At 42.5% G+C, this 17,412-nt stretch overlaps 1 protein-coding gene across 1 annotated transcript in view; it reads left to right on the forward strand.

Moving 5' to 3' along the window:
* The first annotated feature begins 391 nt into the window (after positions 1–391).
* The window catches only part of PDE8B (phosphodiesterase 8B), a 68,321-nt gene continuing 51,300 nt past the window's right edge, over positions 392–17,412 (forward strand). Inside the window, exon 1 of the mRNA XM_042825707.1 lies at positions 392–673. Coding sequence (XP_042681641.1) covers positions 392–673 — 282 coding nt within the window. The remainder of the gene's footprint in view (positions 674–17,412) is intronic.

A 17,412-nucleotide genomic window follows, 5' to 3' on the forward strand; every position in this document is an offset into this window, starting at 1 on the left:
GAGCTCGTACCTGCAGTCACACAAAATAACTGACACTTGCTTACCAATGGCTAAGAGAAGTGAGCACAGTCGGATTTTTCTGTAGAAGCACTTTAGAGACCTTTCGCTAGCAAAGCGAGTTGACGGAACGGGGCCGGGGAGACCGGACGGGGCGAGAGAGCGCTGAGAGCCGTGGGGCGGCCTCGCTCCGCCGGGCGGGCGCGGCGACGGCAGGGGGGCGTTGCTGGCGAGGTGGGCGCCGATCAAGCGGAGCGGCCGGGGCAGAGCTGCAGGCTGGGCGGTGGCAGGGGGTGGCGCCACGGGCAGCGCGGCGCAGGGCGGTGGCCCTGCAGCCCGGGCGGGCGGCAGGTGGGAGCGGGCTGCGGCCGGCGGTGAGCGGGGCGGGGACGGGATGGGCTGCGCGCCCAGCATCCACGTCTCGCAGAGCGGCGTGATTTACTGCCGGGACTCGGACGAGTCCAATTCCCCCCACCAGACCACCACCGTCTCGCAGGGTGCCGCCACACTGCACGGCCTCTTCGTCAAGAGCGACGCGGCCGACTCCATCCCCGCCGTCCTCGCCTACCAGAGCCGGCAGCCGCCGCCCTGCTCCGGCCCCCGCCGCAGGGAGCCCAGGGCGCCGCGCTGCTGCGGCATCGAGGCGGAGACCCAGACCGGCAGCACCAGCCTCAAGGTGAGCGCCGAGCGGAGCGCGGTGGGAGAGCCGCTCGGCGCTGGGGTGCAGCTGTCCCGCTGACTCACCGCTCCCTTCCCGCCTGCAGAGCCCCGGGGTGGAGAGCTGCGCGGCCGCAGGGGAAGGGCTGCTCCGGCGGCTGCGGTGGGTGGCGGGGACCGGGCGTCCGGGAGAGGTCCGCCGGGTTGGTTCCTCTTAGGAGAAACGCGCCTCCTGGAAGCTGAGCTCTTCCATTTCTCTGTCGGTCGGAATGAGCTGCTGCCGTCCGTAGGAACTCAGCCGTCCTCATCCGCACGGCCGGCAGCCGCGGGCCTCTGGCAGCGGGCGGACAGCGGCCGTCTGCCGGCTCCGCTCCGAGCCGGAGCGTCTGCGGCAGCGGCCGGCGGTTCGGCGGAGAGCGGGCGGACAAGGCGCTGCTCCGGGATGCTGCACTGACCCAGCGCGTGCTGCCGGCGTCGTGGGGCACTGGTTTCCCTGCGAGTTCCCTGTAGGGTTCTGTTTTGCAGCGTCGCCCCGCTCCAAAACTTGCTCACAAAACAAGCGGTGCGGTGATCGCAGAAGCGCCCCAGGGTGCGCCTCCTCATTCGTATTAATAAAGACAGGTATCGTGCCGTAAAGTTGTTCTCTGGGATTAAATAGATTCTATACTCGGCTATAATTAAGAAATTAGGAGATGAGGTGAACTTAAAATATACTCTGTAATTAAAAAAAAAATAATCAGAAAACATCTAATGAAAACGTAGGTTAGGTCACAGGAGGAAAAAAAACGATCACCGAAAAAAAAGAAAGAAAAGAATAACCAAAGCAACTGAATCCACTTCAATCCACAAAGTTAAAAATAAATAAATAAATAAATAAATAGATTTGTTGATTTTTTTTTTCTACTCACAGTGGGATGCTTTGTGAGATAAACTACAACTCTTCAAAATGCAAAATAAAATAGTTGTGCAAATTAGAAATTATTGCACAATTCTTTAAGTTGAAATTTGGAAGGAGGTTCTTAAAGTGGCAATACCATTTTTTGTTCTTAGGGATTGTTTATACTTTGTTTACCTTTTTACTGTTACACCATGCACTCTTGTAAGCAAATGTACTTGTCAGCTTTCTGGTTGTCAGAAGTAAGAGTATTTCAGATGTTTCTCAGCTTCGTAATTGGCACCCAGATGTCATTGCTTCAGTGTTTTGCACGAGCGTGGGGACCTATGCTCAGGGAGATGGTGCTTCTATTCAGTTAAGAACTGCTCCGATGATACAGTGGAAATGTTTCCATCATACGTGCATTAAGATCTGTAAAATATTTTTTGTCATTTTAAAATGAAGTCAGAGCTCCCCATTTTTTCCATCATTCCTTCTACCATTTCCTCTGGGATAATAGGTTCTTTTGTGACCAAAATAAGGTCCGAATATTACAGAACTATCACAACAGCAAATAGTAAACTTCTCTGATAGAGGAGTTAAGGGGACTTGCTGAGTATTATAGATGATAGAGATGATAGACTGTGTAAGATGAGTCTGCATCATAATTTGAAATAGGACCCCCAATCTGAGGTTCCCAGTCATACGCTGTACTACTAAAATATTTATGTGCAAGCACTGAAGTGAAAAACTGCCATCCCTTGCCCATGTTTAATTCTTGATAAAACACATGCTTTATGTATTAGCTATGGCCAACTGATAATCATGATTTACTTACTGCATCATATCACTGCAGACAGTAGATATAGTCTTCTGTGATGAGTTGACTGCAACACCAAATCCTATTTGTAAACAATGCAAACAGCCTCATGGCAGCAAACTATTAACATCTCAAACCTTTCATTGGCCTTTATAAAGATAAGATGCACTTAATTTGCTTAATTGAAGGCTAACGTTGAGTATGAGATGATACTAAGTGAATAATAGTTGCTTGATCCATTGTCTAAATATCACCAGTTTTCAAGTGCAAATATACCAGCTGTTCAGCAAGAAGAAGAGGCTTCTTGGACATCTCTATGGTGATTGGAAAAGATAATTAAGTATTTCCTCTGTGGGACTTAAAGAATGCAAATGCATATTTTTATTACAGCCAGTACAGATCTTGAGCAAAAGTTTGTGCATAGATGGACACTTCTTGCACACTATAGTACGTAAGCATTGGCCAGAAGACTACAAGAACAAACAAGCTTTACAGCTCTTATCACTAAAACATAGCAACAAATGGGAAAGCAAAACAAACAAACAACTCCTCAGTCTCTCATTGACTGATTACTTTATCCTCTTCTTGAAATGACAGGAAGCTTCTTTGTGGAAGAGCAAAACGTGTTTATGAACCTCCAAAGCTTTTGACAATTTTCAAGCGTTTCCATATCAAAACAAAAGCAAAGCTCAGGAATAATAAGAAATTGAATGGACCAGTATCTTTAGTATTAGATCATGACAGGAGACCTTATTGCTCTCTTCCAATATCTGAAAGGTGCTTAAAGCAAGAGTGGGGCTGGTCTCTTCTCACTGGTGACAGGTAACAGGTGAGGGAAATGGCCTCAAGTTGCACCAGGGTAAGTTTAGGTTGGATATCAGGGAACACTTCTTTGCAGAAAGGGTTGTTAAGCACTGGAATTGGCTCCCAGGGAGGTGGTTGAGTCACCATCCCTGGATGTGTTTAAAAACCATTTGGATGTGGTGCTCAGGGACATGATTTAGTGGAGGGTTGTCAGGGTAGTATGGTTAGGTCATGGTTGGACTCAGTCCTTAAGGTCTTTTCCAACTTGAACAATCCTATGATTCTATGATTCTAAGTTCTGATGTAGAAGCACAGGTAAGATGACCCTCCTTAATATATCATGCACCTAGCTTTTCTGATTTACTTATTTGTGTTTTATTTTACTGGGAAATATCAGAAATGATGTAGCTGTCGGTTACAAATCCGAGGACGTCTAAGTGCTATGGAGAATACTCAGAAACCCAGGTACAGATAGTGCTGTCCCGAGGTCCACAGACCCTGGTGAAATACAACGCTGTACACTGCCTTGATCTAAAGTGTGTTTCTTCTTTTTACAGAAATATCATGTCCAAGAGTGCAAAAAATCTGTACTGCACTGCCAGCACTTCTTGTTTTGTTTAAACTGTACTACTGTGTAACTACTGGCTGGTAATACATTCTGTAGAACATGGGACATGTTAGCAACAGTAAGCTTGAAAAACAAAGCTCTAGACAACACTCAGTGTGACGATCAGTTCACAACTTGATTTGACATCTAAGACATCATAGTTCTCTTGAACATACTGTGGGACTGCAGAGCTGGGAAATGAAAATTAGGGGCAATCTGAAAAGTATTGGTATGCTGAAACTATGAGACAGTGCAGGCTATTTTCAATTTAGCCCAGCTGGTTCTGTGAGAGGTTCTGGCTGGAACAACTCTTGCCATAAAAAAGGTTGCTAGTTGAGAAGTGCTTTTCTTGGACTAAGCCCAGACTTCCTATATCAGCATATTGAAGTGATTTTGGCAAAGATTTGCTGCTCCGTATTTGACCTTTTCATTCCTTTTCATTCCTTAACAGGTGCTGTAGTTGTACTCCTACGTGCTGACAGTGGAACTGTGTAGACTGAAGTGTTACAGAATGGAGAAAACAGTGTCATCAGAAAATTATAAGCTGCTTGGCAAATAAAAAAGAGCAGTCTGATAGGTTAAATTTGGCAAATAGCACTCTGGACTTCCAGAACTATTTTAGGTGATAGACATTTCTAGCATGCTTGTTTTTTATTTGTTTCCTTTTTCCTTAGCTGGTATAGGAAATGTGTTGTAAAACTAAAAGAGATCAATTTGACTCAGTCATTTGGACACGGAACCAAAAATCATCTCAGGATGACTGCACCCCCATAAGTCTTTCAGAGCCCAAAGTAACCAAGTAACAGTAGCACCTATTTCCTACTTCGTACCATTTGCTATGTGCAAAACAAGACTCTGAGGCTTTATTGTTTGAGGAGCCTGATTTGGATCCTTTGTCAATTTCTAATACTCCTTGACAGCACTGAATGCAGAGAAGAGGGATTTCAAACTGACCACACAGGTTAAAGAAATAATGCAAACTAAGACCTTATGCAGTACATCCTGAGAATAATGTATGTTCTTGGAATACAGAAGGTAACAGTTGATAATATCTTTCAATTTCTGTGTGCTTTATAATTGCTAAGGTGTCATACAGAAAGTGGGTGCATCATTTCCCCTCTTCTCTCCTTGAGGAGAGGAATAACCTGGCAAGCTATATACTAACAGTGGTGGATTGGTTTAGAAAGTGAAGTAACTCAGCAGTTTTAGCTGTACAACTAAACCTCACACCTGCTCTGTAGGTACTCTAACCCAGAGCAAATGTACCAAACAGCTAACACAAACCCTTCCTTACAGGTGGCTTCTCTACGTCCATCATTACTTTGCCCTATTGCTGTAATGAGTGTTGAGGTGCCAGACTCTCAGCTGTGCTTAATCCTCTTGAGGGTCTTTCAACTTCTCGGTGTTTTATTTCAGGCAGGTTGCTGTACCTCTTCTAGTTCCATGGGTATGAGTGGTCCTAGATCAGGTAGCTGCACACTCAGCGGAATAAGAACTGGTAAGAGTGAGTAGTGAGGCAGATGCAGCGTGGAGCCAGGAATGAAAAAGCAGCCATGCTTTGGGCTGCATTTTCCTCTGATGTCAACTGTGGTGCTGCCAGATTTCAGGGTATTTTATTTTTGTAGACCATTCTCTGCTTGTATTTCCTGGCTACCTGTTGATCTCTCCTCCTTTCCCAACTGCTCTTTGTCTGTCTCAGTAACAGGCTTATTTAGTGAAGCCCAAAGTGAAGGATGCACGTTATATGTGAAACTTGTAGGTGTTTCTTTAATGTACGTGTAACTTTTCTGAAATTTCCTTTGACGAAGGCTCTATGTACCTGTGTGGTTGCTAGGAGATAGCATGTGAAGTGTTTTGTAGTGTAGCAGTTTGCCTCTTTTAGGGGATCGTTGTCATGGTAACCAAGGCCCAGAATTTTCTGGACTTCAAAATAAGTCAATGGTAGCAAGGTTGTAGCTTCAGAAAATCAACTGTTGCCTTTACAGATGCATAAATAAGCATAGAGCGCATCGTGGCATGCAGCATGTGTGTTTAAAGTGCACTGTGTTGTGGTTGAGGACATGAGTTTGCAGCAGTGAGTGCTACGCAGTGATCTCTTGTGTGTTGCTGTCTCCCTCTGGCCCAGTTTAGGAGCTGCATTTCTAGCCCAGCAAGACACCTGTCCTGCAGGGCTGCAGCAGCTGGCTGTGCCTCCCTGCTCTGTGGGATGGTGTTTGGGGGCAGTTCTTACAGGCCATGAAGTACAATGTGCTCATACTGTAGGAGCTCCTGCTTCTCCCCAAAACACTGCGGTGCTGTGGGCTTCTGGACCTTGAACCACCTTTGCTTCTGTGAGAGGTAAGGGCACAATATTACCTCTGAGTGAGTCAGAATGCTGCAAAGCCTTTTGGAGGCATTGCCTAGTGCAGGTAACTCTCTTCATGTGAGAAAAGCAGCTGGACCAGCTCATGTTCCCTCACAGGCCAACCATTTGTGTCAGCCACTGCTTCAGCCTTCTGCATCCACTTATTCATATGCTTCTTTCTCACCCATATTGACAGCTGTAAAAGAAAAAAATGCATTAATGATATTCTGTTCCTTTAGGTTTCCTCTGCTTCTGTGAAGAGAGGATTACTCTGGAAAACTGATCAAAAAGAATCCTATGTACTTCAACCTATTGATTTGCCCATCAGGTGCCAAATATTTTGTATCTTCAATACAGAAGTAGAACTAAGAACTTATTGCAACCCATCAGCTAAAAGGTGCTACTTTAGAGGCAGTTTCAAGTATGAAACTCTTGATAATAATTTGTGTTATTCCTTTGAAAGTACAAAACTAATTTTGTAGATTCACAATTTGTTGATTTCTTGCCCTGGATTCCAGTTGCCTCTTAAAATGACAACATTCTTTCTAAAGGGGGAATGGGAAATTCAGGCCAGAATCAGGTGGTTTCATAGCATGGAAGGGAGGAGCAGAAGTTGCAGAGATATGGGCCGCTACAACCGCAGACCAAATCCCAAGCAGGTCTACAGGGATTCCACAGAAACACTATTTCTTCCTGGTTCCTGTGAGTTTACATAGTGTGATCATGTGCCTAAACATTACAAAATTATATTTAAATGAGAAATCCAAAGAAATGGCTGTTAACTGAGAGACCGTGCATTGGCAGATTCTGCAATGTCCACTAGGTCCACTGCCAGGTAGGGGAATGAGATGAAATGGGCAGAAGGGAGCTTTGAAACATCGTAGCTATTAGAAAACAAGCTATTGAACAGCTGTTTGTAAGCCTGGGACAAGCTGTGCTCACAGCCAGTTTGCATGTGGTGCTGTAACCTGTTAGATTTAATTACAACTTATTTATTTATTTTATAACACAGACTTTCAGGAGAAGAAGTTATATTCTATATCTCAGAATAAATCTGTTCAGAAGTCAAGGCTGTGTATGTGCTGAACTGTGTTGTGATTTGTGGAACCAGTGAGTTAATTGATGAAGGTCACGTTTCTGCAGCCTATCTTCAATCTACTCCTCTTTACATCAGAGAACACAGTGAGGGAAACCACGATGACCGAAAGTCTCAGAAGGTCCAGTTTCCTAGGTTCTTGCAGACTTGGTGAGGTGGGGACTTGCTGAGGCACTACCGAGCAAAATATCAACAGCATCCAGTGAGCACTGCCTTTTAAGGAGACTCAAGGATCTGCTTGACTGTCTTTGTTTTGGGGAGGCGTTCGTAGAATCACAGAATGGTTTGTGCTGGAAGGGACATTTAAGATCATCTAGTTCCAACCTCCTGCTATGAGCAGGGACACCTCCCTCTAGACTGAGTTGCTCAAAGCCCCATCCAGCCTGGCCTTGAATGCTTCCAGGGAGGGGGCATCCACAGCCTCACTGGGCAACCTGTTCCAGTGTCTCACCATCCTCACAGTAAAGAATTCCTTCTTGATATCTAGTCTAAATCCACCCTCTTCCAGTTCAAAACCATTTCTCCTCATCTTCTCACTATATGCCCTTATAAAATGCCCCTCTCCAGCTTTTCTTCAGGTAGTGGAAGGCCACTATAAGGTCCCAATGGAGCCTTCTCTTCTCCATGCTGAAGAGCCCAACACTCTCAGCTTGTCCTCATAGGAGGGGTGCTCCTGTGCTCATCTTCATGGTCCTCTTCTGGACCCACTCCAATAGCTCCATATTCTTTTCTTCTTGTGCTGGGAGCTTCAGAACTGGACACAGTACTCCAGGTGGGATCTCACAAGAGCAACTCCCTCGATCTGCTGGGTTGGAGGCACAGAAAGGTCAGCAGAACACTACAGAGCACGAGAGTCCAGTGGTGCTTGGAGAAGAGATGGTGAAGGCCTGAGATTGGTTAAAGCCTTGAATACTTTTTCTGCTTAAAGTATATAAGAGTAATGACAAATGACAGAACTTGGGCTGCCCCAACCTCAGAGTCAGAGGATTAGGAAGGAGTGAGGGAGCACATACTTTCCATCTGTGATCAAGGAAATTGTAAGGGAACATCTGTAATATCTCAATGTTCGTAAGTCCACAGGGCCTGAGGGGATTTGCCCCAGAGTACTGAAGAAATTAGTGGATGTTATAGCTGAAACCCTCTTAAAAGTTTACTGAAAGCTGTGGGAGTCTGGGGTGGTCCCTGTGGCTGGAAAGTAGCAAGCATTATACCTAACTTCAAAAAGAGTTTGAGAGAAGACCCAGAAAATTATAGAACTGTCAGTCCAACTGTGGAAAAGTTATGCAGAAGACTGTCCTGGAAGGTATTGAAAGCCATTCAAACAAAACTGTTCTCAGATGTAGCCAGCATGGGTTAGTGAAGGGAAAACCCTACCTCAGTAATCTGATCTGCTTCTGTGATGAGGTCTCCCACATTGTGGATGAAGGGGGGCAGCAGGTGTTGTCTTTCTGGATTTTAGTAAGGCCTTTGACATTTTCCTCACAGCCTCCTTCTGGACAAATTGTCCCACTGTGAGATTTGTTCATGTTGTCTTAGGTAATGAAATGGCTCGATGGCAGAGCATGAAGGGGTAGTATGAGGGATACTGAATGGGGGCTACATCTGGTTGGCTGGTTGGCTACAGTCACCAGCAGTGTCTGGTGTTCATTCTAAGGCCTGTCCTGTTGCACATTTCAATGATTTGTGTGCAAGAATAGAGTGCACCCTAAGCAAATTTGCTGATGACACTGAACTGGGAGGGTCTGTTGCCTCCATGTAGGGAGGAGAGGCCTCATAGAGGGATCCGGAGATGTTGCAGCATTGGATAATCATCATGAGCATGAAATTCAACAAAGAAGAATGTTGGATGCTGCACCTGGGGCAGAGTGATACAATACACAGGCACAAATGGGAAACAAATGGGGAGCAGCTCAGGAGGAGGGGACCTGAGAGTGCTGGTACCAGCAGCTCAGCCTCAGCCAGCAGCAGTGTGCCCTGGCAGCCAAGGGTCAAACAGCATCTTGGAGAGCATTAACACAGCACAACCACATGGTAAAAAGAGGTGATTCTCACTGTGTTCGATGTTGATGAGGTCTCACCTCATCAGTTCTGGGCTCCACAGTATAAGGATTTTAAGGTCCTTGAAAATGTCCAGAGGAGGCAATAAAGCTGGTAACTGGACTAAAAGACATGAAACATTTCCTAGTGTGGTGGCTGCACCCCATGGGTGTTAGTGTTCAAGAGGCATTCAGACAGTGCCATCAATAAATGTTGTAACTTTTGTTTAGCCCTGACGTGGTCAGGCAGTTGGACTTTGAAGACCACTTCCAGCTGTTCCATTCTGTTCCATTCCATTCCATGCAAAGCAGGATGTAATTGTTCAAAAAAAAAAAAAAAATCAATTCATCTGCAGCATTTGTGTAAGAATCATCTCTTACAGGATAGAAAAGGCCTGGATTTAGACATAAGACAGGGTAGTGGGACTGAAGAAGCACATGGGAAAGAAAATGTTTTGGGGAAAAGATTTTTCCTGGTGTCACTGCTGATGACACCTAGAAGTCCTGAGGATGTCTGAATTTAGATATTCTCATACAAATCTTATATCTATGCTAAAGGAATGTAGTTTGCAACTCACTGCTGAGAAGTCTGTTTTATAGTGGTCTTCTTGAAAATGCTACTTCTGAAGTTTTACTGTGGTATTCTTAAGATATTTCTAAAGCCACTCAGTTACACATCTGTTTCACTGCAACAGGGAATTCATAAATGGGTTCGCTGTTGCCTGAAGTCACCTAAATAATCCGGGCTTTTTCTGTGTATTTATTTTTCTTCCTCCACAGTGATATAAGGCTAATAAATCCATGTCATCTTGTATTTGAGAACAAGACAAAAGTATCTAATATTTATGCAGACAAGTTGGAGGATTCTGATCAGTCTGTTTGGAAGATGTACATTCTTGAAAGTAAAGTCTTTTTCAAAGTATTTTTTCACTGGAGTACAGCCCCCAGCAAACCATCCTGCTTTACAGTAGTGTTGTACCTGGGGGACACCTGGGGAAAAAGTGCTGGTAGTTCAACCACTGCTTTTACAGGAAAAGCAGCTTACTGCAAGGTCTAAAGAGAGCTTGACAAAAAGGAAAAAAAAAAAAAAAAAGGAAGAAAATAAACAAGTATATAAACAACAAAAATAAACAAGTCAGGCACAGGGATGAAACTTGTAAATATGGAGGTGCTTCTGATATAACTTTGTGAAATTACTCTTGTGCTCTAGCATGAAGGGTTAACACAACCTTTTAGCTCTGTCGGAATGAATTTGGTGTTAGTGTCAGCTTTTCTTTTAAAAATAGCCTTGTATTAATGTCACTTTATTTGGTGCAATACTTTTTCCTGATGCATTCTGCTCATTTTAGTGACAGAGCTACATTTTACTATGCTGGTCCTTCAGGTGAACTTGGAGTGAGCAACAGAACTTGTTTACTGCACCATTACTGGAGTTGTTCTCATTTCAAAAAGATATTTTTTTCTAATGCAGTTGAAAACAATAGGTTTGATAAATATTGTTGAGGTCACAAGCTGGAGGCAAGCAAGATATGTGCCAATTTTAAAATACACTTAGAATTTCATAACTGTAAGTTAGGTTCTAGGCATTCCGGTTTTGAAACTGTCAGGTTTCTTTCAGGCATGCAGCAAGCTTAGTTGTTTAATTGAAGTACTCGGGTGTGAAGCCAGATACTTAAGGAAGTCAAATATCTTAACATTAGCAATAAAATAAGAACCAGGGAGCTGACCAATGTTACATTCAACTGTAAAACGTGAGGATATTGCATGGCCTCTAGTAAGATCCTGCAATGGATTACGTCTGTGTGATGCCCTTGGATCCTCATTAATTTATGTGAAACAGATTTCTATATTTCTCTGTGTTCATGGATTTTGCCATAATAATTAACACTTTGTCCAGGCAAATCCTTACAGATTTAAGAGGAAAAAAAAAAAAAAAAAAAAAAAAAGCAGGTGAAACTCTTAAAAATAGTTCAAACCAACAGTTTTAGCCTTCGGGCTTAAATTTGTTTCTTTCCTACTCTATCAACTTGAAAGATTCCTTTGTTGTCTCTTTGCAGATATGTGTTAACTGGAACAGCTGATACACATGTAGATCTTTTTTGGCCCTCTGGCATTTCAGTGGCTTAGGGACTATCCATATAGTTCAAAGAGTTCAGCAATGAATCATCTTCAAAGGAGAGAATCTTTTTCATGGGTTCCACCAAATTTATACAAGAGACTATTTTTAGATCAAAGACCTTTTTTTATTGTTATTATTATTATTTTTTTTTTCCCTTAGGACTTGAAGGCATCTGTGGCCTTGCATAAGATTTAAAAAATCTGCTGTTCTGAAAGTAGGTTCTTCAGGGCTATCCTTTCATGTTCACATTATTGCATTATTGTTATTTTTCATGTAATTGCAATAGTCTGCAGATAACTTAAAATTGTGAAGGGCTCTGTATTTCTATAGTTTACTTGTAAACCAGAGAAGGCTGGTTCCCTGTACTGTGAGTGCACATGTCTGCTTGTGACAGGATGGTGCTTAATTATCATGCTCATGTTTATTCTCTGATGTCAGTAAATGAATCAGTTTATCTGTCCAAGCCTAAGATACACTTGTGTTTACAACTTGGTGCTTTATGATACACATACGGTTTTGGAATATAGCTTGTTAAATATCAAGTGAGTGAAGAGTATCTTCAGCATACCTTTGTTCTATTTTTGAATGTAAGTAGTATAGTTGCACAGGATCTGCTGGGATAAAATGCAGGAGAGTGCAAGCAATTTTCTGTCATTTGCAAGGTGTTTCATGTGTGTAATCAGTGTCTTGAAAGAATAGTAGTGATATATAGGATCATAGAATCACTAAGGTTAGAAAAGACCTCCAAGATCTAACCAACCATCCATCACCATTCTTTCCTACTAAACCATGTCCCTCAGAACAACATATAAATATTTTTTTAATATCACCAGGGACAATCATTTTTGAGTTTGAGTAAGAACAAGCTATCCTTACAAGATACTCTCATCAGGCACATTTAGAAATACTTGAATGGTAAGGTAGATGGCCATGATCTTAAGCACAGGAAGTTCCACACCGATATGTGCAGGAACTTCTTCACAGTGAGGGTGTCAGAGCACTGGAACAGGCTGCCCAGGGGGTGTTGTGGATTCTCCTTCTCTGGAGATATTCAAGAGAATATCTGCCTGGATGCCTACCTGTGCAGCCTGCTGCAGGGGGCCTGCTTTGCACTGGGGTTGGACTCAATGATCTGTGAAGGTCCCTTCCAACCCCTACAATTCTGTGATTTGCGATTCCGTGCATTTCAAAGGCTTAGGTGAGAGACACATGTTAGGATCCAAATCTTGCTTCGAGAAAGACTCCACTGGCATCAGTGAGATGAAGACCTGGTCTCTTGCAGAGAAGAAGATGGCAATGGGTAGAAGGCTATCCAGATTTTCTGAAAATGTCAACATATTTCACTTCTAGTTCAGCAGAAATTGAGGAGTGGACTTTGATATCTTCTCTTCTTATTAATGAGCAGTCATGCTCCAAAATCACTTCCCTCTTACATAGTCTTTATCTTTTATAGCTGTAGCTAGGAGTTGGGCTAGGCAGTGTAGCATCTCCAAATACTTTGTTCCTAATTCTCCCTTGTAAGTCTCCAATATTTGTCGATGATCAAAGGAGGCAGTGGCATGCTATCAGTGCTGTATTCTAGCTTTACATCAGTTGGAGATGTCACCAGTTCCTTTTGTATGTTTGCTTATGCCCATCTTCAGGTGAGGATGACCAGGGTGAGCCATTTTCTGGAATCTGCAATCCAGTTTCTCTGAGAAATTTACTTTGCAAGTGACTTGTTTATGGGAAATGGATACTGTATGGAAATATCACTTCAAAAAGAGAAATATTTCTGAGAAAAGATTTTGGAAATGAGTGTGAAGTCAGTCAAAACTTAGTAAAGTTAACCTCAGATTCTGTTTATACTTACATAAAAATGTCCACCTGAATTACTGCATCTACAAAGTCTTTATTCTTGGTGGCTGGGAAGATCCAGCTGAAAAACTTCCATCTGTCTGGCAATGCTAACTAACTTACATCATTTCATGCTGCAGCTGGGAGGTCCAAAGATGTTGTCATAGAGATACATACATTCATTTTAAACCAGCTTTACAGTGCTACAGCTTGAGGCTTAATGATTACAGCAGTATCAAGTGTGAAACAGACACCGAGAAGCTGATCCATTGTGGAAACTGATGTACTTCAGTAGCTGGCTGGGCTGAGTACGTATAATTACCACCCTTCAGTGAGCGATCTTGAGGTTGGAAGCAGAGGACACAGCTCAGTTCTTGCTGAGACACAGTCAGCCTTGTGCTAAGGGGCCTGACCAGGTGCCTTAATTTCTCAGTTGTGTCACCCCTGTAGAGAACAACCAAGTGGCATCTGACAGATGGATCAGATCTACCTAGAAAGGCCCACTCGGTCCACAGATTGAGTTGTTCTGCTTGTTGCTACTCCTCTTCATTTGGTGACTTTTTTTAAAGTTGGGCTAATAGGCTGCTGTTCAATCTATTGTTGTTATGCTTCTTTCTATGGAGAACCTAGTCATGTGAGGGAAGCATATGAATGGTTATCTGATGTTACTGTCAGCAATGGAAATGGAAAGTGACTGACAGTAGTGTGTGTTTGTACTTAAAAAATCATGAAGACTCTGTACTGCTTCATACTGCACACATTTCAATGATAAGTAATCTCAGAAGGAAGTGTCTGCAGTCTACCTTTCAAGAGTAGCACTGGCAATCATTGAACCCAGCCATCTTAAATAAGACAGATGTTCTTGCAGCTGTTTCATTTTTTCAGAATTAGTCTTTTCATTAGAGCTCATTTATTAATCCTTGCCTAGTAAAGTATATTTATCCTATTTCTGCACTCAGTTGCAGCGTCTACACTAGTCTTACAAGGATAATAAAATAATTTGCGGTGGCTACCACTGCAATTAGTTTGTTCATAGTGTAATCTAGTTACTTGGACCTGCACATATTTTCATTGCAATTACTACAAATGTCATGCACCAAAGGATAAATTCAGTTGAAGTCTCTGGCATGCATGAGAAATGGAGGAACAATTCTTATCTGCTAAGTACATAGGTGAGGTTTCCATTCTGAGATCATATTTTCACTTTCTGAATTTATTTAAGTGATTGATAACTACAAAATCATAAGTTTTATTAACTGTTGAAGTAAGAAGAACTTTTATGTAAAGTAAGCTCAGGAGTTAAGGACTCAAAATTCTGAGATGGCCTGATGTCTTTAATGCTGTGGATTTTGGCTCCTCTGAGATGTCTGGCTGCAGAAAGAGTTCCTAATTTGCAATCATGTATGTATCATGAGTGAAATTAAAATATCAGGGTTGGGGAGAACTTTTTATTATTATTTTTAGGGGCAAAGCATATAAGGATATGTCTTGGGCTCTTGCCATAAAGTCAGACACAAAAGTGTTGGTTATTACGAATGTGTTTCAGTAGAATTTTTGCAGGAATAACTGCATCTGCAAATATATGTGCCTCTTTACTGGAAGCTGTGAGAAGAAATGGAGCAGAAGGAACTTCTAAAGCAGGAAATATTAACCATAAATCAGTACTCAGACATTTATATGGAAATGGCACTTCTTCAGCAATTTGTGTGTTTCCACTTGTTGTTTTTTGTTAAATTGACCCTGAAATGGGTCAACACTGCACTCTTACCTAAAATCTCTACAGTTCTCATCACCAGGAAAATGACTTTTCACCTTTCTCACCCTTAATGCTAACTTATTTTGGATTCCTTTCCCAAGTCACAAGACCTTACCATCAAGTAATGGTCATAATTTGGACCTGAGAAGCAGCATTCACCTTTCTATAGAGAAACAAAAATCAATAGCCAAGATGTACATAAATGTTGTATGAAGGCCATTTTTAGACTTCGAGAAGCAAACTCCCTGCAGGTGGAGCCTCATGAGAGTAGAGCACAGGGGACAACCACCTCCCTCTCCCTGCTGTCACCTCTCTTCTGGTGCTGCCCAGGATGCAGCTGGCCTTCCACACTGCTGGATCATATATCAGTTAGCATACTTTTCACAGAAACAACCATTTCTATCAATAAAGCAAAGCCATTTGAACTTCTCAATTTAGATAAAAGGTCTCATTTTCAAAGTTTCTGAGAGCCAACATATTTCTAGATCTCCAGCAGGTATGAGACAATAGCTCTGATAATCTTTAAGGCAATTTAACAGCCAGTATGGTTACTTTATCCTGCAGACACGGAAGAATGGAAGTTTGCATGCAGGCCTGGTTCCTCCATGCAAGACAGACATGGAGCTGTTGGACTGAGCCCAAATTATTTCCTGAGGTACAGTCAGTTTTCAAAGAAGTTAAGAAATATTTCACTGACATAAATGGAGGGAAAGAAGCTTCCAGGAGGGGCAAAGAAAGTTATTTAGGCAACCACAGATTCATCGTGTTGTCGCACATGGTGAAAAGCAGTGCCAGAGTTCCTAAAGATATTGTGTTATATTGAACAGAAGATGCAATTCACTATAATGTTATTAAGCTTACTGAGTCAGCCTAATGTGAGCACTAATAAAAGCAAAGAGATTTTTCTAAAGAAAGGAAAGTTAATAACCTTCAAGGTTTCGGGAAAGAGTTTGTGTTATCAAAGACAAAGCTATTCAAAAAGCTAAAGCAAATGGGATGAAAATAATTTAGGTAAGGTAGCAGAGAACCTTGAGGGCACAGTAGTAGAAATGGACTGAAATTCAAACAATATGAAGTGCTGCACTGTGCACTTAGGTTTGCTGCTGTATGTTGGAAGACTCTTGGCTGAATACATCAGAAAAATCAGAGGTGACCTGAGGAGAGAGTAACAGGTTTTAAAAGTGAAAGGAAGTTTCTCTTTTTCAGAGTAGTGTTCCAGAACTTCAGTCAAGTAATGTCAGAGATTAATAGAAACAAACTTTTCCAAAACTGGTGAGATTAAAGGGTTTTTAGATGACTTTTCCATAGAAGATGACTTCCCACAGTTGCAGGGACCTGCTCTCTGACTGTTTAATCCTTTCTTGAAAATGCATTTGGCTTCATTTGGCAATTTTCTGTTAAAGTTCAAATGCTCCTTGTGAAATAAAAGAGACATTGAGCTGGAGGCCTCCTAACAAAACAAGTAGTGAAATATCTGTAATTGTTACGGTCATTGAACCTAAAAAGCTCCTTTGCAGTCATACACTCACATATGTGGAATCCCTATGATGAATTGATAGTGCAGTAGGAAAGCTGAATTCTCCACACTGAGTAACACAGGAATATCATTGGTTATTTCAGTTACGGTATTACAAATATTTTAATACTGCTCACTACAGAATCTAGGTCTAAAGTCTTCAGAGTCACTTAACACAATCCGAACAAGAAACTTCCACATTCACAACTCCTCCCAGTGAAGTAGTGCTTTTCATCTGTGCTCCTTTTTAGACCTTCGTAGTGTCACAGAGCTAACCAGTTGTTCTATATTTAGCTGCCAGACGCAGGTTGTAACCACCTCAAGGTTGTTTAAGGATTCTTCCAAGGGCAATGACCCTGTAGAAATGTAAGTCCAGCCACTGCTCTGGTTTTTCCAGTCAAGCTGGATGGTTCTACTGGTTTGCTTAAATATCTTGCTAAGTTAGGCTTCAGTGAAGGGCAGGATTGCAAATACATAATAGCGGGTGTAATGGATCAGATCAAACTGCCAAGATAATATCGTGTCTCTCAGAATGGTCTCCACCAGATAATAACATGAGGGCAAGCTCATGATACCTCCTGCAGCCACTGCTGACTGCGAAGTTTTGTGTTTTATGGAACACTCACTCCTTTTTGTATTTGTAGGTATAAAATCGGGCACAGTCTGATTTATTTTGTAATTTGTAGTCATAGAATCATAGAAGGGGTTGAGTTGGAAGGGACATCAAAGACCATCCAGTTCTATACCCTCTGCCATGGGCAGGGTTGCCAACCACTAATAAATCAGTCACCAGCTCAGGCTGCCCAGGGCCCCATCCAACCTAGCCTTGAACCCCTCTGGGGATGGGGGCATCCACAGCTTCTCTGGGCAGCCAGTGCTGACATCTAATCTAAATATATCCTCTTTCAGTTTTAAACCATTCCTCCTTGTCTTATTGCTATCTACCTGTG

This window comes from Centrocercus urophasianus, unplaced genomic scaffold (assembly GCF_019232065.1).
Source record: "Centrocercus urophasianus isolate 14NV4802_14NV808 unplaced genomic scaffold, USGS_Curo_1.0 seq_25, whole genome shotgun sequence".
NCBI classification, from domain to species: Eukaryota; Metazoa; Chordata; class Aves; order Galliformes; family Phasianidae; genus Centrocercus; species Centrocercus urophasianus.